General features: G+C 42.4%; 1 protein-coding gene across 2 annotated transcripts in view; it reads right to left on the bottom strand.

Annotated features, from left to right (window-relative positions):
- Nucleotides 1–21,287, bottom strand: part of KIF26B (kinesin family member 26B) — a 408,717-nt gene that overhangs the window by 40,396 nt on the left and 347,034 nt on the right. For both annotated transcript variants that reach the window (XM_075597078.1, XM_075597079.1), the window contains 4 exons: nt 14,402–14,495; nt 12,695–12,957; nt 8,957–9,140; nt 2,441–2,600 (listed from right to left, as the gene is read on the bottom strand). In XM_075597078.1, the coding sequence (XP_075453193.1) occupies nt 2,441–2,600; nt 8,957–9,140; nt 12,695–12,957; nt 14,402–14,495 (701 nt within the window). The remainder of the gene's footprint in view (nt 1–2,440; nt 2,601–8,956; nt 9,141–12,694; nt 12,958–14,401; nt 14,496–21,287) is intronic.

The following is a 21,287-nucleotide window of genomic DNA, read 5'->3' on the forward strand; positions in this document are numbered from 1 at the left end:
CCAGAGGTGAACAGTGTTAATTTCAGCTTCGTGGACTCCTGCTTCCCGCAATACTTCAATAGACAAAGATGGCCCAATGCTACATCCAATATAACAGATTATTTAGTTCAATTCAATCTGTTCTTTTCTTCTCATAAGAATGGGTCATTTAGTTACATCCTATGGCTGAAACATTTCAAGTCTGCAACTACGTCAAGGTAGACCCCCTTAGCAGGTCCTTTACTACCAATGTTATTATGTCTTTTGTATTACTTCCACCTCGTAGAGAGAATAAGAAACAAAACCACACTACAGGCAGCGATACCGGCTCCCTACCTGTACCGAAGCTGTGCGAAAGCGGGGAGACTATAGAGCCTGTTACAAATGCGTTATTTACATCAGTTATGCACGTATAGGATGATTGCAGTACAGTACATGCATCGATAAGTGGGAAAAAGGCAGTGCTTCACTTTAAGTACATTTTCGCTTTACATACATGCTCTGGACCCATTGCGTACGTTAATGCGGGGTATGCCTGTACAACAATTATTCCCTTGTCAATCATATCAGTGATTATTTGTTTTAGTTGTTTTTAGTTGCACTATGATCTTTTTCTCTTTTCTCTTATTTGTCTGTTTGTCTTTCCCTGAGACTACATTGAAGACTCCACTTCGGATTTCATCTCAGCCATATTGGACTTTATATTTGGTCAGGCTTTATATTTATTTATTTTTGGAGGCGCCGGTTTTTTTGTTTCTACTGGTTGTATTGGTTTGTGTGAACCTTTTTTCTTGGCAGCCCCCACTTTAACATAAAATAAAATAAACACACTTTAAATGTTAGTCACCCATGTGTCACTATTTTCATTTGTAGCATTAGGGCTGTTCCCACTGCCCTTCCCTTTTATCTGTACAACACATCCCGCAATACTTGCCTCCAAAGGAATCCTCGGTATCATCTCCGGCTGGGTAAACAATATCGTGGTTTAAATCTCCTGCAACACAGGCCCCAATAGGAATCCGCAACTTTATCCGCCATGCCGTCCTATTAGCCTGCGTGCTGCGCGAGATTTAAATATGGTGCGCCAGCAGCACCTACAGAGGTAAGTATCTCAGGGAGCCAGGGTCCCCAGAGCTGAAATGAACGCGGGTCAGCTCTGGAGACGCCATGTTTTATACCTATTATGCTTGGATTGGTAGTTCATTTACACCAGCACAAGTTAAGATCTTCATGTGTACAAACTGGAAGATCGCGAGGATATAGTACAACAAAGAATTCAAATATCTTAAAGGTATCAACAGAGTACAGGAAGGTGGAAGCCGTTTCCAGAAGATAAAAATAGAAACCGATGCGATGCACCGCCAGTTTCCAGAAGATATGCTGAAAAATAAGGTGTCATTTATTTTATCTTCTAAAGGATTGCTTTTCCCATGATGTGATTTTATGTTTCATGCACTTATTGGGGGCTATATGTCATACTAATTAAGGAGCGTCATTTTCATCTTGCACCTCAAACTGTATGTTTTTGACTGAGCCACCTGTGCTGAAGCAGGGATATCCTGAACACCTGGCCTGGTGGTGGCCCTTGAGGACTGGAGTTGGCCACCTATGATCTAAAAGGTAAACTTAGGCTACGTTCTTTAAAATGCAGTATCACCCTGAACGGGAAGCTTATATATGGGGCTATACGAGGGAGCTCAGAGAATGTGCTAATGAATCAATCGGTGCTGCAGCCTCCCACTGCAAGACACTGATGAAGAAGAATGAGGACAGATCATTTTCTCAGTGTGTGCGTTTCATCTAATTTTTCAAAAGTCGTGTAGGCTACAGCTACGAAGCTGTCAAGGGTGACAAATGAAGGTGTTTGTTTTTGGTTTTATTCCTAAAGAGATTAAAGGCTGGGCAAAATAATGGCCTCGTAAAAATAAAAAATAAAGGGATTTCTTATAGATTGTGATACCTTTTGCTGGGGCAACATAATAATACGTGGATCATTTATTCAAGAACACATATATCACGTCGGCAAATAAGGGAGTAGGTGGTCTTACATCGAGAACCAATGTGCCTATCATTTATAAATGTTGTGTGTATATAGAGACACACACACACACATATTCATACTGTATGTATACTGTACACACATTTGTATACAGCTTATAGTAGCTGGCTAGTGAAATGACCATGTATTTTTTTTAAATCCTGGCCGTTCATTGACCGTTTTTCAAAAATTGCAAATAATTCTGTTTTCTAATTAGCTTATAAAAATGTGTACGTAATTATTTGAGCCAATCTTTGCCACCTTCTCTTACTACAGTATCTTCCCTTAACAAAGCAATTCATTTGGCACTGCAAGTTTCAATATTTCTGACACAGACGTACAAACACTTGAAAAGATCCAGCTTGCTGAACACAGTGACCGCTGCCTCTTGTGTTTGGGCCTCCTCGGGTTAAGGTCACTTACTTGTACGGGATGTGCTTGCTGCCATTGACCAGTGCAAGGATGACATTGCCAAGTGCTGACAGCGAGAGACACAACCCAGTGCTTCCATCTCTATTCTTGCTCAGCACCTTTACGCAGCTCCCCAAATCAATAAGATGCAATCGGCTGCGACCTCCCGACACTGCCACGGATGGGGATAAGAAAGAGAAGTGGGTAAACTGGTTAACCTTCAACAGTTGATGAATTGCGCATAATCCTGCTGAAATATATTGATAAAATATGGTTCTCCCATTGACCTTCGGAGGCAGAAAAGATCAAGAATGCAAAGTGCACATACTAATCTTGATAGGAATGGCATATGCCAAAACACTCAATAGACTAGCAAAGAGCTTTACGTGTTACAACATTCCTATGGGACAGATGTCGTAAGACTTACTGTCTTCGGTGCAGCTGCCAGACGCGGTCACGTGGCTGCGGTGGTCGTGGTATTGGAGAATTAGTGCTGCGGGGGATCCCATTCGGAAGCATGGACCACCCCCAGACAGCGCAATCGCACCCAACACTGTCCCCGGTGCCGCAGACGTTTGCTTCTTTGGCCGCAGCACCGAGGACACCACATCTTGCTACATCTGTAAATCACGGAACTCACCATTTGAACACACACTGTTCAACAGTTTTGGAAAAGTTAGCTTTATTAGACGGATAACCTTCCTGTTGATACGTTGTTCAGATGTTTGAAGTACTTGTACAGTGGGTTTGTTTTTGTGAACATCAAAAAGAACTCACTTCTGTGTCAAAGTGTCCTGGCTACAAAAACTTGGCAAAAGTGGAATAAAAGAAAGTATTTATCAATGCATACCTTGCATTCCTATCAATGGGATTCATTTTCTTTAGTAAATGTTCTGCAGTTGTTTGCTCCACTTTTCTCCAGAATTTGCACCTCGGAGACTTAAATACCTATTCAGAAGTTCTGAGGAGATCATATGTCAGAGACTGACCTATTTTGTCTAATTTCAATGCAACAAAATTAGCTGTATCTTAATAGAACTGTAGAAAACAAAAATCGGAATAGCGGTCACTTCTCTCCGAATCAGGATGAAAACCAAGAGCAGTAAAATCAGGTAATTATTTATTCATCCCCATAGGAGGAAAGAACATACACAGAGTGTGCAACTCTGACGCGTTTCGTCTCCGTGAAGGAAACTTTATCAAAGAGTAAAGACACACTAAAACAGGTAATCTTAAATAGGAGATTCTATTCCTATTGGCCAAAATGCACTCAGTTGATTGGTGACCTACACCTGTAGCATAATACACGTCATAATGATACTGCATACTTCAGTATGTGTCGAAGTATTTGTCATTGTATTTGTCTTTGCGAACTTTTTACAATACTCATAGTTGAGATTCCCGTCTAGGAGTTTTTTCTGTCCTTTGGCCACTTCGACACATACTGAAGTATTCAGTATCATTATGACGTGTATTATGCAACAGGTGTAGGTCACCAATCAACTGAGTGCATTTTGGCCAATAGGAATAGAATCTCTCCTATTTAAGATTACCTGTGTTAGTGTGTCTTTACTCTTTGATAAAGTTTCCTTCACGGAGACGAAACGCGTCAGAGTTGCACACTCTGTGTATGTTCTTTCTTCCTATGGGGATGAATAAATAATTACCTGATTTTACTGCGCTTGGTTTTCATCCTGATTCGGAGAGCAGTGACCGCTATTCCGATTTTTGTTTTCTACTATACAACGGCTGGAGCACGCAGTGTCGGTGGTTCACGGGGACTTTCGGGCATTCCAGCAATCATAGGCGGACAAGGGGGCATCATCCTGTATACCGGCCAGCTGGATATTGGAGTGTGGGACACGGGGTGCAGTGAGGAGAGCTACGAGGATCCCATGAGTACTCTGTGGGTCACTTTGCAGCGGTGTTTCCATAGATACTTTGGACTGTATACAGCTCATTAGCCCCCACCCCGGCTGAGTCTAATTTAACACACTAGAGACAATCTACAAGATATCAAGTCTTTATTACCCCTGTACACCGATTCATCCGAAGGATTCAACAATTATGCCCATTATACAATATATACAGTGCTATTGATTGAGCACCAGACTTAGAGGTTTACTCCTCATTTTTTTCTTTAATAGAACTGTAGCTGATATATATTTTGTTAGCTTGTTGTACAAAAAGATCTACAGTATTTTGGCGTCCATCTAAGTAATAATCTTATTAAATGTGAATGGTCAAAATAAAGTTATTCTAAGAAATTAGCAACCTACTGTATCACGTTACCTATAAACTGATATAGTCTTCATAAGTATGTTTGATGTTTACGCATTTCAACTCATTGCAGGTGTACCTGACACTCAGCGTGGGAAATTACATCTTCCCTGAACATGGAGGTCTCCCGGGGAGAATCCCTAATCGCCTGACCTCCAGGGATCCCCCAGGTTCCCAATCACCAAATACATTTGTCCGCAAAATGGTTATGGGGTCAATGCTCACACCTGCAGCCAACAGAAAGTTGCAATGTCATTAGGAGATGACGTTGAGACTTTCTGCTGTCATATTTGTAGGTTTTTGTGTCAAAATGTTAAATATATTGTGAACCGGGGCTCCCCAGAGGTTGGGGTGTCACGGATCAGCTCCAGGGACCCCTTTTAGGTAAGCTAAACAAAATAGTTTGGGGGGGGATTGCGTTGCTGAAAGTTTGTTAAATGTGCATATCATACACGATATATAAGTTATGGTAGGTACAAAAGTGACAAAAATCCTCCACTGTACACGGTGTGCTAATTTGCATGTAATTTCCCTGGCTGCAGTGGGAGCACTGTATGCTAACAGATAATAGGGAAAGGCAGGTTGCAGACCTGTCTGAGACTTGAATGTGCTCACAAATGGTGTTTTTATTTGCTACCATACATGACAAAGCATTACAAATAATGCTGTTAATGACGTCTGGGTACACCCATATGTAGTTTACAGCTTTGAGGACTGACATGGATCCAGCCATAACCCCTGAAGTAGTGATAATTGTGCCAATAGCCAAACCAATGTCGGTAGTCTGCAATGTTCTACAGCATGGGTGTGCAAAGATTTTGCCCTGCGCCCCCCTGCCTGCTCTCTCCCACTGTTCGCACCCCCCCCTTACCTTGTATCAAGCGTCAAATGACGCAGCAGGGGTCATCGAAGCATTGCCATGGTGGCATGTTGCCCGAAGCCGTCTGAATCAAGGTAAGTGAGTTACAGAGGCCTCGCGCGGTCTCCCGGGATTTAATTTAAATGCCTTGGGGAAGGGCGCAGGGCCTCTGCAACCACCCCACCCCCCCAAAAAAAAATCTCACAATCTCAGACCCCCAGTTTGCGCCCCCCTCTGTTCTACAGAAGAAACATGAAGGGCTACTAAAATTGTACATTGTCTACAGCATAACAAATTTACAGGAGGAAAGCATATTTAAATCTCGTTCAACATGCTTTAAAGTAGGGTACAATGAGAAACAAATTAAGACTTTACATCTAGTTGGATCCAAAGAGTTAAAAAGACATGGCCATTTGATTTGATACAGAGTACTAACAGAGTACTAACTGGATGGAGATGTCATGTTAATGCAAAAGTGTAAGCTGGACTGGAAAGCTGATACAGCGGGACTCTGCGTGGAAATGTCCGTATGCTTCATTATTAGAGAGGGGCAGCTAAATAATAACGTCTTTCAGGCACAGGGATCTGACCATTCAATTAAAAGTGACAAATTGTTGATTTTACAATGGTTTTCCTATGCACCTGCCTTGGACACCATGCTAACAGCATTACCTACCAGTGGTTGCATTGTGCTGTACCATAGCTCATACAATTTTAATTTGTTTAAGCTGAATCTCAAATTCACTGTAAGGCAATCCCCTTGAAATCCGGCATGGCCATTACTAAGAGCCAGCAAGAGGGAATGCTTGGGGCTCCACAGGGTATTTAATTAGAAAGCCTTCTGCAAATCTAAATCTGGCATCTGATTTCTAATGTTCGAGTTATGGGGATTTGAATCAAAGCCGAAGTGTGTAGCACATCCGTGCATATGCAAATGCACGTATTTCATATTGTGACATTCAAATGAAGCACTTTAAATACAGGGATTTTGAAATACAAATCTATATAAATCAGGGCAAAAGGCTTAGATTCTAGTTTTGGGGGTTTTAATATAAGCCTCAAAAATAGTTCTGTATATTTCTGCTACTATCATATGGAAGTGCTGGTGTGGTGTAGCAAGGACGCTTGGGAATAAGAAGTTGCAGTGTTATTGCATAGAATGCACAGTACTTCGTGGTCCTCTGTTGTCCTTTGTACAGTATAAGCCTTGATTGTGGTTACAGCCATGTACCCATGAACAAATGTCTAAACATGGAAGGATAATAAGCCTTTTGGTTTGTTGAGAAAGGATATTTGAAAGCAGCAAAACATGTGAAATCTTATATGGGTTTTTTTTTCTAAATTTACATAAATTAGTTTTGTTGTATTAGATAATAGAGATTTTTTTTTTATTAAACTCTTGATGGCATTTTTTCATGTGTTTTAAGTCACCCTTTGATTTCTATAGCAGGTTTTAGTCACTTCCACAGCTGTGCAAGATATTTGCAACACTTTCCTGTTTGAGATAATTTGTTGCCAATATTCCCAGCAGTTTGAGCTGTCAACTAGTGATGTACCGAGTACCTGGAAATTATCCGGACCCCAGCACCGGGGGGCTGGAACCCGGTGCCGAGTAATGTCTGTTCTGCTATGCTCCCTCGGTCCTCCTCTTGGAGAACGGCAGGAGCAGAGCAGCATAAGACTTACTTGCTGCTGGCGGTGAAGGGTGAGGAGGACCGCTGCGGAGGGTGAGGACGACCACGGCAACATCGTGGGAGCAGCGGAAGACATCCTGGTGATGGTGGCAGCAAAGGACGTCATTGTTGAGCAGGTGGGAGCAGAGGAACACATCCTATCACAGACGGAGCCGGGGAACATGTGACCGGAGCAGGAGTGTTACTATTGGACAGCCAGGGAGGAGCTGGCTGTCCAATAGTAACACTCCTGCTCCGGTCACATGTTCCCCGGCTCCCACCGGCACCGGCTGTGATAGGATGTGTACCGTTGCTCCCACCGGCTCAACAATGATAACCTCTGCTGCCACCATCACCAGGATGTCTGCCGCTGCTCCCACGATGTCGCCGTGGTCCTCCGCATCCTCCATAGTGGTCCTCCTCACCCGCCGGCTGCAGATAATTGAAAGCTACCCGGACGGGTATCGGGTACTGCAACTTTTCTATTTATCCCCGAGTATCAGGTACCCGGCAAGTCTCAGGACCTGGTACAACACTACTGAAAACTAATAATAGATAATGTTACCTCACTAATATAAGGATACATTGTAGCTGCTGAGTTACACTGACTGAAGGATTTGTTGAAATTGAAAGGCGGCCATTATGTTAGTCACACAATCAGGATTGTGACAGATTTATAACAGGAGCACCAAACGATTGCCAGCTTAGGTAAGAATGTATTATTATACATTGCCAGATGCTTTACATATAAAAAAAATAAGAAATAAAAGGGCAAGGGGGTCCCCGGAGGTGAAATTAATGGGGTTCAGCTGTGGAGACCTCCTGCTTCAATCCTAAAGCAAAGAAAAAAAAAAAGCAATGCAACATGTACTGTAGTGCTGCTTTAATTTTCTTAAGGAACACTCCAAGCGATGGTATGTTTAGTTTCTTAATAGGTTTGAAACGAGGGGACTCCGTAGCTGAACCGTGTTATTTACAGCTCCTGGGACACCCTGCTTCCCAAAATACTTACCTCCATAGGTGCTATTAGTTGGAGACCTGTCTAGTTTCACAATATGGCGGTTTAAAAGTCCCAGTAGAAAGTCACAAAGTCATCCCTTGTGTCTTCCTATTGGCCCATGTGACGTGGGAGCTTTAAACTGCACAGAGATACCGGCACCCCCTGCGGAGGTAAGTATCGCGGGAAGCAGGGGGTCCCCTGAGCTGAAATTAATGAGGTTTAGCTCCGAAGACCCCCCGATTCAAACCAATTTTTTTTTAAATACATACTGTCACTTGTACTGCTCTTTAAAGCTGCCTTTGCTCAATTTTTCATTTTTCTTTCTTTATATTTTTCTTTACCTAAGCTAAGCTTGGGAGGTTTTTGGAAGCACCATCTCCCATTCTTTCCCTACTGGGTAGGTCATGATATTGCAGTGGAATGCAAATGTGTTCCAAGATCTGGTTACCCCATCGTGACATTGCAAGCAAGAAGATGGTAACAGTCAACTTAAACCTCCAGTGTCCCACAGAGTAGCAAAGTGTCATGTACGTCCTTGACGCAAAACTATTGGTACAAAAAAAGCACTAGATTTGTTTTGTGTTTTTTCGAAATTGCGAGAGAGACAGGGAGAGAGACAGAGGGAGAGAGGGAGACGATTGCTGCCGTAACCCTTTTACTGCTCTCTGGCAGCAAAATGGTCAAGGATGTAAGAGGTGATAAGAAGTCATACTCACTCCCTCCTTTCCCGCTTTTCTCCATGCGGTACTGATAGATGTGCAAAGTAAATAGCATGTGGGAGTTTCTGTGGTCCTCCTCATCGCAGTCCCGCTGGCCGCTCCTGCGGGAGGCAATAGCTGCATCCAAGAAGAAAGCGGCTTTCTCTGCAGTGGGAGCCCGCAACTCACTTTGGTTCTGCAGCTGCAGACAGAGGAGATAGTGTGTGAGGAAGAGTCAGCCGCACTATGGCATGGTGCTCCTGGGAGGGTGGGCTCACTACTGAGGCCAATAGTTGGACAGTGCAAGGAGAGTTGTGTGATAGTTAATCCCTTCCCTGTGGCATATACAGTAGTCCAAATTCCTATTTTAATTCCTCAATGAATCGCAATTGGCAATTCATAGTCACAGACGTACCTGACAACTCTTTCTATTTATTAGCGGCACTGACATATGGCTGAAAATTCGCTTCAACTGCAAATCTTTGTTCCTAAGTAACAATGCTCTTACCCCAGTGCATACCAAAGAAAGATTAAGAGATCGTCATAATATTCCCCTCAAATATTCATAAAAGAACATTGTACTTACAGTCCTGTATGTTCAAAAATGATTTCTCTCGTGTACATTATAGCATATAATAAGAAAGCAGAAGTAATCTAATCTGTAGTGTTGAATAACTGGAAATTAAATACGCCACTGTAGTAGTATAGATACTTTGGTGCACTAAGAGGAAGCAGATTCAGACAATTTTCGGAGAAATCAGGTACAGTATTTGCACTTAAAGCAGCTAAACATGTGAAATCTTATGGTTTTAAAAAATATATATATATATCAGTTCTGTAGTATTAGATAAGTCACTGTTTTTTTATTTTTTTATTCAACTCTTCATTACATTTTTAATGAGTTTAAAAGCATCCTTTGATTTCTGTAGCAGTTTTAAGCCCATCTCACAAGCAGTGCAAGATCTTTGCAACACTTTCCTGTTTGTGATAATTTCTTGCTAATGTTCCCAGCAGTTAGAGCTGTAAACTGTAAGGCTGCGTCCATAGATGGACCAGCCGTGCTGAGGCGTGCGGACGCTCCGCGCTGAGCCCCTGCATCCTCAATGAGGATGCCTTGAGAGGGGGCTCACGCGAGCGTCCGCAGGCGGGCTGAGGTGTTGGAGGTTTCAGCCGAGCGCCAAGCTGTTTTTCAGCGCGCTGTCGGCTGAAAACCTCCAATCACTGCACAGCAGCGTCAACGTCACGGCGCCGTGACGTCGGCGCCGTGACGTCGGCGCCGTGACATTGACGTCAGTGCGTCGCGGGCGATTGGCCCAGCGACGTCACTGCCCCGCCTCCAACCACCTCCCCCTGGCTCCCCCCGCGCACGCTGGCTCGCCTGCAAGTCCGTGGAATCGCGCTGACTGAAGCAGGCGAGCCTCAGCGTTAGCGCGCCTCCGCTCTCCCCACCCCTCTATGGCCCGGGCCTAACACTAGATCATGTTACCTTAGTAGTATTAGGATACGTTGTAGCTGCTGAGTTACACTGACTAAAGGATTGATTGAAACTGAAAGGCGGCCATTATGTGAGGCACACAATCCGGATTGTGACAGATTTATAACAGGAGCACCAAACGATTGCCAGTTCAGGTAAGAATGTAGAATTACACAGTCACATGCTTTACATATAAAAAAAAGAAGAAGAAAAAGGGGGAAGTAGTATAGCTGCTTTAATTAGATGTTAACAAATTCTATAAGTACTATTGCTGTATTACTAAATGATGTTACTATATTACAATATTTAATTTCTTGAAAACATTTTATATTATTTAGATATCATACTAGCTGATATACCCGGCGTTGCCCGTGAGTTAAATTTCCCGCTCCCTCCTCTCCCCCTATTTCTGTGCTCCCCCTCTTTCTCCGTTCCCCACCCCCCCCAGAGGGAGGGACAGTGGACAGGAGGGGGGGGGGGGACAGTGGACAGGAGGGGGGGGGGGACAGTGGACAGTAGGGGGGGGGGGGGACAGTGGACAGTAGGGGGGGGGGTGGGGACAGTGGACAGGAGGGGGGTGGGGACAGTGGACAGGAGGGGGTGGGGACAGTGGACAGGAGGGGGGGTGGGGACAGTGGACAGGAGGGGGTGGGGACAGTGGACATTACAGTGGACAGGAGGGGGGGGCAGTGTACAGGACGGGGGGGACACAGTGTCACACACACACACACAGTGTCAGACACACACACTGTCACACACACAAACAGTGAGACACACGCACACGCACACAGTGTCACACACAGAAACAGTGAGAGACAAAGACACACACACACACACAAACAAACAGTGGCACACACACACAGAGGTCTCAGTCCCGTGCAGCGCTCAGCGGCGGCTTTCTCGGGTGCAGGCCCCCACCCCCCCGCAGTCCCGTGCGGCGCCTTTCTCGGGCGCTGTACCCTCCTCCACCGCCGCCGAGAGTGGGAACAGCGGCCATGCAGCGGGAGCAGAGCCGGGCAGAGGAACCAGAGGCGGGCCCGAGCTGCTCCATACTGGCCGACCCTCACCGAGAAGCGGCCGTGTGAAGGAGGCCGCAGGGGGTGAGCGGGACAGAAGGGAGCGGCGGAGCTTGGTGGTGCGGGTGATGGGGGGAGCCGGCGGGGAGGTGAGCGGGGGGGGTTAGGGTGGGAAGATGAGCTGGGTGAAGAGGACAGTGGCCGGGTGCTTGTGCGTGTGTGTGGCAGTTGGGTGACGTCAGAGCCATAGAGCCACACAGGCCAATGAGAGGCGTGCAGGGATACGGAGCAATCTGATTGGCCACATCTACAACCCCACACACTTCAGATTTATATATTAAGACTAATCGTTCTACTCTAAGAAACGCTTCAATTTAAACAGTAAGCATTATTATCACTTTAAATCAGCAGCTGAAGCTGTTGTTTTTTAAAAAACTATTTTTTTCCATTCAATATGTGCATCAATACAATCTACACACTGACAAGTGATTAGCTAAGTTGCCGATCGATCCGTTCTCCTGTGATCGATCGGCAAAGATTCGGCTCGGGTTTTCACTAAATCACCGTCAGTGCAGCAGAAGAAGACACAAGATGCAAAGTTCTGTGGGGAACATTATGTGACCAGGCAGTCACTAGATACAATTGGTGCACTGACAGAGAGAGGGCAAGAGGGGTGTGTCAGAGCCTGTCTCAGAAGAGGAAGGGGATGTGACTTTGTTAAATGGTTGCTATAGAAACAAAAATGCTTGTTACATTAGAATACATTAAAAATGCTTTTAAAAATGTTTTTTTTTTTTAAATGCTACAGGTATTTTCTCATAATACAGAACTGATGTACGTAAAAAATAAAATAAAAAAAGAACACATGTAGGATATTGCATCTTTAAGGGACTCACAAATGAGAAATCTTGAACCTGGGAAAAGAAAAACTTAATGCCTGTGCTACCAGAGTAATGCACTGTAGCCACCTCTAGAATCTGAGGGGTTAACTGCATGCGTTCTTCTGAAAATGTCAACCAATAGCTTTGAGACATTTGTAAACACAAAGTGTATAATGCAATTTGCCTATGGGAGTATACTCATATTCTAACTCTTTATACAATTACAGTAACAAAGGTTTTACATAACTTAGAGTATGTGAGTCATGTCTAAATGGAAGTACAATACTGAGAAGTTAAAAGCTGAGACATTTTCAGGATGTTCTGCCAATTCAGCACATGATTTTGAAGGTCTGAAAGACAGATCAATTGGAAAGGTTCCCATTACCTGCATGCCGCATATCGGGTCCTCACACAGATAAACCCCGGGGGACTGGCCGTCCTGCAGACTGCCTGTAGCCACTTCTGACAGCAAGTCTCTCAGATTTTCTTCCTTCCCCCACACCTCAACCGCTGACACTCTGACCGAGAAGCGAGCCCCTGTCTTTTCCTTCCGTTCATTAATCAACTTAAAGAGCCATGAAATAGCACATGGGATGATGCCAAGATTCTGCATGGAGTCATCTTTGCCGATCATAGTGTATGACTTTCCTACAGGGAGTCGGCATTGAGGAGAAAACATATTGAGGAGAAAATCCCAACGTACAGTACTTATATATATATATATATATATATATATATATATATATATATATATATAAATCTATATAAATGTATATATATATATATCTATATCGATAGATATAGTGTTGCATGTGTGTATCCGATAATTTTTGGTGGAACACATAATGGGATAAAGGTATGACATGGTATACTGCAGGTCTATATCTAAGATGTCTAATTTCAGAGGAACGTTTGTTAAAGCTGCAATAATAATGAACATGCTGCAATATCAAGGAGAGCTTGTAATTATCACACATGTTCAGCTTTCTAAACCATTTATCAGGTAGAAAATGACAACGCATCAAACACTGTAGGAGTTCTACGATATGTACAGATGCTGCCCACTGCTGCCCCCCCCCCAGACACTTAAGACCCCTGCATCGTTTATAACCAAACTGTCATGGAACAAGAATCATAGTTCTGTTCGTTTTTTCCTTTTTTCGCAGCTCTGCCTGCTGGCCCTTTATGCAGTTGTACTTTCCCTGCAGTTATTATTCCCAGTGCAGGTGAAAAAGGATACATTATTAGTTTCTTTCTCTATCTCCAAGCCCTGGTTGTGGTTGCTATGACAACCCATGTTATTCCCCTGGCATAGTGGACTGTTCCTTACCCCCTGCCTGTATTCACAGTTTCCTTAGCCCAGGCTCTGTTCCTGTGAGGCACCCTCCATTTTGCTTCCTTTTCACCTCAGCAGGCTAGCAAGCACTTCTATGCCTCTCAGCTCTCAGTAAGAAGTATCGTTTTTTCTTTTTTGTCCCTACTATCAAGCACTATTACTGCAGAAACTCTCTCTCTCTACACCATCTACAAGTGACTTTGTTATCTGCTGCTTTTCAATAAAGTGAAGAAAAGATAAGAACTTGTGGTGCTTGTAAAAGGAAACTAGTTAAGCTGTCTGACCATATATTACCCAGCGTACTCCCTTTGGTTCCAGAACACAAACAGAAGAAACGCACAGTTCCACACATCCCCAGGACACGTGCTCATCATTACAAGTTGGTTTGGGAGGCTGTAACTGTACAGCGGTAATAAGTATCACCGAACCCTGCAGCAAGTTCGTTATAATATGATAGTTGAGAAATGAATCAGTAACCATCGTCATTCTTAGTCATCGCTACCTGCACCGCTTCTCTTCTATTTATTTCTTGTTAAACGCAACCTTTTGTTTCATTTGATGGTACTACACGTTATATAATAAGGGGAAGAACAAAGATATGAAAAAACGCAAACGTTCTGGTCTTCACTCATCAAGAGTGAGACTCTGATGGTTGTTTTTAGTAAACACGTAGCTTATCTTTAATTATGGATTTCAATAGTATTTTGATTTTTCATTCTCCCATAATGGACTGAGACTAATTGAGACTCTACTAACCAAGCGTAGAATGGCCAAAGCAGAAGACGCAGCCGTCTGCTCCATTCACCACGGACTGGATGACTTCCGCCACTGTCCCAGCGCACACCTCTGCCTGTTGCATGGAGGGAAGGTGAAGAAGGAAACATGAGTACAGCATGGAGATGACATTTGTATTTTCCAGAGAGGTTGGTTTTATTTTCAGACAAATAGTTTGTATTGTATTGTATTGTATGTCTTTATTTATATAGCGCCATTAATGTACATAGCGCTTCACAGCAGTAATACATGTGGTAATCCAATAAATAACAGATAATATAAATAACAGATCATGGGAATAAGTGCTTTAGACATTAAGGAAGAGGAGTCCCTGCTCCGAGGAGCTTACAGTCTAATTGGTAGGTAGGGAGAACGTACAGAGACAGTAGGAGGGAGTTCTGGTAAGTGCGTCTGCAGGGGGCCAAGCTTTATGTGCCATGTGTTCAGAATAGCCACAGTCCTATTCATATGCTTCTTTAAGCAAGTGTGTCTTAAGGTGGGTCTTAAAGGTGGATAGAGAGGGTGCTAGTCGGGTACTGAGGGGAAGGGCATTCCAGAGGTGAGGGGCAGTCAATGAAAAAGGTTTAAGGCGGGAGAGGGCTTTAGATACAAAGGGGGTAGAAAGAAGACATCCTTGAGAAGAACGCAAGAGTCTGGATGGTGCATAACGAGAAATTAGGGCTGAGATGTAAGGAGGGGCAGAAGAGTGTAAAGCTTTAAAAGTGAGGAGAAGAATGGAGTGTGAGATGCGGGATTTGATCGGAAGCCAGGAGAGGGATTTCATGAGGGGAGATGCTGAGACAGATCTAGGAAAGAGTAGAGTGATTCTGGCAGCAGCGTTAAGGATAGATTGTAGGGGAGACAGGTGAGAGGCAGGAAGGCCGGACAGCAGGAGGTTACAGTAATCAAGACGGTAGAGAATGAGGGCCTGAGTCAGAGTTTTAGCAGTCGAGCAACAGAGGAAAGGGCGTATCTTTGTTATATTGCGGAGGAAAAAGCGACAGGTTTTAGAAATGTTTTGAATGTGAGGGGCAAATGTGAGAGAGGAGTCGAGTGTGACCCCAAGGCAGCGTGCTTGGGCTACTGGGTGAATGATCGTAGTTCCAACAGTAATGTGGAAGGAGGTAGTAGGGCCAGGTTTGGGAGGAAGTATGAGGAGCTCTGTTTTAGCCATGTTGAGTTTAAGGCGGCGGAGGGCCATCCAGGATGATATAGCAGAGAGACATTCAGAAACTTTGGTTTGTACAGTAGGTGTAAGGTCGGGTGTTGAGAAATATATTTGTGTGTCGTCAGCATAGAGGTGATAATTAAACCCAAAAGATGTTATTAGGTCACCTAGAGAGAGTGTATACAGAGAAAAGAGAAGAGGTCCCAGGACAGAGCCCTGGGGTACCCCCACAGAGAGATCAATAGAGGAGGAGGAGGTTTTAGCAGAAGAGACACTGAAAGTACGATGGGAGAGGTAGGATGAGATCCAGGATAGAGCTTTGTTCCGAATGCCAAGAGTATGGAGAATGTGAAGGAGAAGAGGGTGGTCCACGGTGTCAAATGCTGCAGAGAGGTCGAGTAATATGAGCAGAGTGTAATGACCTCTGTCTTTGGCAGCATGGAGGTCGTCAGTTATTTTAGTGAGGGCTGTTTCCGTGGAGTGAGCAGTACGGAAGCCAGATTGTAGAGGGTCTAGGAGAGAATAGGTGTTGAGAAAATGGAGCAAGCGAGCGAATACAAGACGTTCAAGGAGTTTAGAGGCAAAAGGCAGGAGGGAGACAGGCCGATAGTTAGAAAGACAGGTAGGGTCAAGCTTGCTGTTTTTGAGTAATGGTATGACTGTTGCATGTTTGAAGGAGGATGGAAAGGTTCCAGAGCAGAAAGTTCTCAACGAACTCCTAAAACCCCTTTACTGTTAGAGTGCTGCAATATGTTGTTTAAAAAGAAGCTCTTCCGGTTTATTCAGGCTCTAAGGAATGGGCTAAAACAAATATTCCCGTGTGAGCAATCAACACAAATATTCCCGTGTGAGCAATCATCTTTTAGCTGAACTATCAAAGATTGAATATGCTGATATCAAAATGCATTATTTTTCTTGCCGCACTATGCCAGCTTTGCCACTTTGGAACAGTCCTGGTCACATAAGCAATGTCTGTAGAGCAGTAAGGTTAAAAAAAAACCATATACTGTAGTGCAAATCTATTTCAGGCTTGCAATTAGTTTCGGTCAGTTTTTTTTCATTTGCAAAAAACGTAGCCACTAGTTAAATGGCATCAGATCATAAGTAACTCTTGTAATTTATAAACTTTTGGATAACCAACCGCTCAACCTAAATCCAGAGTGGAAATAATAACTAGGGTGCCCCGGGATACAACAATGATAGAAACAACAAAAGTGTAAGACAACCTGCTTACACTAAATCCCTATCTTGTGGCACTCAAAATATATAGTGGATAACATGACTAGAATAGTTAGGGAATATAATTATTCCCATAGGTAACGTCATTAATTAATCCCCTCAATATGAGACTAGGCAATAAACAAAAACAATACAATTTTAATGAATAATTTGTAACAGCGACGAGCGTGAAAAATACATATATACAGTGATATTAACATCCCCAGAGCGGACGGCTCAATATATTAAGTAGCTAAGTAGGTAGGATCTATGATAATCATATAGCATCCAAATTGGCCTAATAAGATATAGGATACAGTTTAATACAGGAGTCACAACACTAATGAGACTGTATATCATCAATTACTAGTAGACTGTATATAGTCACATGTAATAGAGTTGGTTTAAAAATACTAGTATTGTCTAATAGTGCTCTTTGTTATGGAGAGGAGCTAAATGAAAAAGAGGCATAGATAGTCCCAATGCTCTTTGCAAGCGATGGTACTTTAAGACATTGTAGACTGGTATAGCAGCCCCTCAAATTAACCCGGTCGGACTTGTATGTCAGTGTTCATGGAGTCAGTTGTACAGTATGTTCACAAAAAGATAGGTGTAGTGAGTGTGCATCTAACTTAGATATCTATTAGTCAACATAGTAGTTGTTGCATGATCATGATGTTAGTACACAAAACACCCACATCATACAGTCAGTCTTTGATTTGTCACGGGGTGCTGATCAGTGATCCAGCAGAAAGATGGTATCATTTAGCAGTCAATGAATGCATGTGTAGGTGCCCGTGATTGGATTAAGATAAATCCTTACTTAAACAAAATATGACTCCATTACATATAGCTAAAGCAATGGTGTACATAAATCGCTATATGAGTATAGTAAAGCATTCAACGGGTACCCCCTGTTCACACAAGGTACAGCAAAAATGCACATCCACAATGGCAAAAATAAAGTAAAGCTGTATGCACACGTAGAAACGCTATACGACCGTATATGTTGAAATCAAGCACAGGATGCTTCCGGGTGCTGAGCCGCCTCCGATGACGCCACCGTCGTGGCGTCCTAAAACCCAAACGATTTTAATATCACTGTGTATATGTATTTTTCACTCTCGTCGCTGTTACAAATTATTCATTACATTTTATTATTTTTGTTTATTGCCTAATACCTATTCTATAGTGTCATATTGAGGAGATTAATTAATTACCCTACCTATGGGAATAATGATATTCCCTGACTATTCTAGTCATGTTAATACACTATATACTTTGAGTGCCGCAAGATAGGAATCTAATGTAAGCAGGCTGTCTTACACTCTTATAATTGAACATGATTTCGGACACAAATCAACTAAATATTCTAACGCTTGAATGGTCCCCAAACCGAAATGCAATCTAAGGTTTTGGTAACGTAAACTGTCTCGTATGCCTGGAAAAGGATATTCTATGAATGCATCTGTAATGTGACCTAATGTTGTAAACGGAATTCTGTGCTAGTTCTGTTCAACATGCCGGGAAATATATTATTTGGACCTTGAGGTATATTTAAATGTATCTGTCATACATTCAAGCTGTTTACCAGGGCCAGAGCTATAGCCTTGTAGCCAATAAAAGGAAAAGAGGTGCAGGGCCTTAAAGGTCATAATGCTCAGGCCCCAATGTTACAGCCTTTTAAAAAATGTGGTCATCACGGTGCAGCACCAGCACTACCGCTAAGAATTCTGGGGCATGACTTGTCACTGCTTGGTGACTTTCAATCACCGCTGAGCTGGGAAACCCTGCACCCCAAATTCTATAGCACGGCTGAAACGCACTGGAGGGGGCCTGAGGGAGTGTGGAAGGGGCCCGAGTGGGCATGTTACATGTAGTGGACCGAAAGGAGAGGGGAACCCAGAAAACTTGTGGCACCGGGGCCCACGCTACACCTATTCTGCCACTGCTTTCAAAGATGTCAACTACTCAACAAAATAGCACAATTGATCAATATCATATTTTGTTATATGTTTTAATGCAGCCACAATGAATGAGTTCATAAACTCACAAAAATATAAATATATTAACACGATAAGCACATCTCAAATTACTTTTGGATGATTTGGGTTGAAATAGAAAATGCAGCAATACAGAACCAATCTTAGAAATTGATCACTGTTGACAGTTCAGTGGTATAATTTTCTGTGACGTAATTGGTTGTAAACTCATTCAATGCACGATCAATGCTTTGATAACAGAGGTAAAACCTAATATAACCTAAAGTGCAGACACACAGTGGGTTATGCATCAATGTTTTCTTGGCCCCAAAATTGGTGCCAGTATGGGGAAAAATGCTTCACAAGATGTCAAAGAAAAAAATCACATTGAAAGCAATAGGGATTTTTTAAATTTGATATATCTAGTGCAAATGTTTTCCATAAAAATGCACCAATTATGCCTACATATACAGACCCAGTGGTGTTTTTTCAGGGCAAAAATGTGCTGGAACCGTAACCACAGACAAATTACTTTATATTTTAACTACAATAAATAAACCAGTTCTAAATAAGGAAATATTGCACACAATAAAAATAATGTATTTACGGTATTGCTAGTTTGTATCCTGCATCATTGCAATGATTTTTAATCACTTTGTGGATTTTCTTGTTGGTGACCCCCCTAAAAAGGTGCCAGAACTCAGTTTCTTTGAACTTCTCTACAAATACAACCATGCACCGACCACATACAGTATCAGCTCTTGGCCTGCTTGGGTTTTCAATTGTTTATGTTCGTAAGAGGTGACATGGCAAATATTTAACAATTGTGGCAAAATAAAATGGCGCTCTAATATCCAGTGTTTGATTTATGACATCATAAAGGCATTTGGGCCACACCTTGTGTTAATCTGTGGTTGAAGGGAACCATTAACACCCAAAATAATCTGAATTACCAATGTCCGTAGAAAGACATTCCATTGTGGAGAGTGATTAGCTACCACCATAAAAATCTCCCAAATATAAAGAGTTGAACATCCAATCTTTGTAATAGAACTGGACAGCCCTCGTCAATATGTAAATGCCTGTTAGTTTTCCAGACTGTGTTAGACACTTTCTGCACTCGAGGGTTGTTTAATCAAATTGCAGGGGTGTTTAATCATATTGCAGTGCAATGTGTTACCGTCTTCTTCAGCTGTCAAGGGGATTTTCACATCGAGAGTAATAGGGGATTTTCACTTCGAGAGTAATAATTTAGGCAAGAAATCGGAGCAGTGTGAGTGTTGGGTTCACTACCCATATTCACGTATGCTGAAAAATAAATCCTGCAACGTTTGCTTTTTTCCCCCTGCATTGTACGCTCATGATAAAATCAACACAAAAAGCACATAAATGATACATTTTGCTCATTGAGTGCCGAAATTGCCTCATTACAATTCATGAATTCTTGCACGGATATAATCAGCTCTATTACTAGCCAGCAATAGCTTCAACAAATGCCATCAAGACCCGGTGTGGCTTTGTATATTAAGAGCCAAAATTTATGGGGCACATAAAAGTTAGGGACGGCTTTTTAATGTTTAAAGGCAAGGCTAAAATAAAGCAGAATTGCAAATTAATGAGCTGTGATTTAATGCATTGCAGGCAGCCAGCGTTTTTATTTCACAGTGAGTAAATACCAGTGTTGAATTAGTAATGTCTTGCTACTGAACATACTGAAGTCACTTACAGTATTCTCTTGACATTTCAGGCAGCCTAAGAAAATTTAAAGGATAGTTTTAGTGCAAATCTGAATGGAAATTATTCACACTGTCCTCAATAAATGTAATTCAGTTTTGCACTAAAAACATGTATGGTTGGCTGTCCCTTGGACTTAAACAGACTTACAGTATACATAGAGTAGTGTGATTTGGTGCAATAGGAGTATTCAGTTCTCTCTTTGTAATTCAGGCAGTCTCTCAGCCTAACTGTTTTATGCTGTGTATAAAACAATACTGTAGGTAGTAAGGGACAGATATTGACACACAAAAAATAAGGATAATGACCCAAGACAGTGAAAAAGCAAATTCAGCTGTGATAAATCATGGGGATTATTTCTAAATTGAATATTATTATTTTTAATTATAATTATTATTATTTAATATCATCTTGTAAAACGTGCAAAGCACAGAAAGGAAAGGGAGGAGTCCAGATGGATCAACTGACAAACTGGAAGACCAAAACATAGAGAAATTATTATAAACGGGATAATTGAACATGACTAGTGAACAGTGACTGGATCTATAGTACCAGCTGGAAACAATTAGTATTAGCGATATGTGTATTTTAATAGATTCGTTTAATGCCATTGCTGTCCCAACTCAAAATGCTTGGGAATAATATATATTTTGCCTAAAATGTTTGATTTGCCAAGCTGTTTTTGGAATAGTAGGGCAACATGCTTATTGCTCCTCTCTCCCTCTGCCAGCCCTTTTCTTAACACTTGATGCTTATTGAATTTCTA

This window comes from Ascaphus truei, chromosome 4 (genome assembly GCF_040206685.1).
Source record: "Ascaphus truei isolate aAscTru1 chromosome 4, aAscTru1.hap1, whole genome shotgun sequence".
In the NCBI taxonomy this organism is placed as follows: domain Eukaryota; kingdom Metazoa; phylum Chordata; class Amphibia; order Anura; family Ascaphidae; genus Ascaphus; species Ascaphus truei.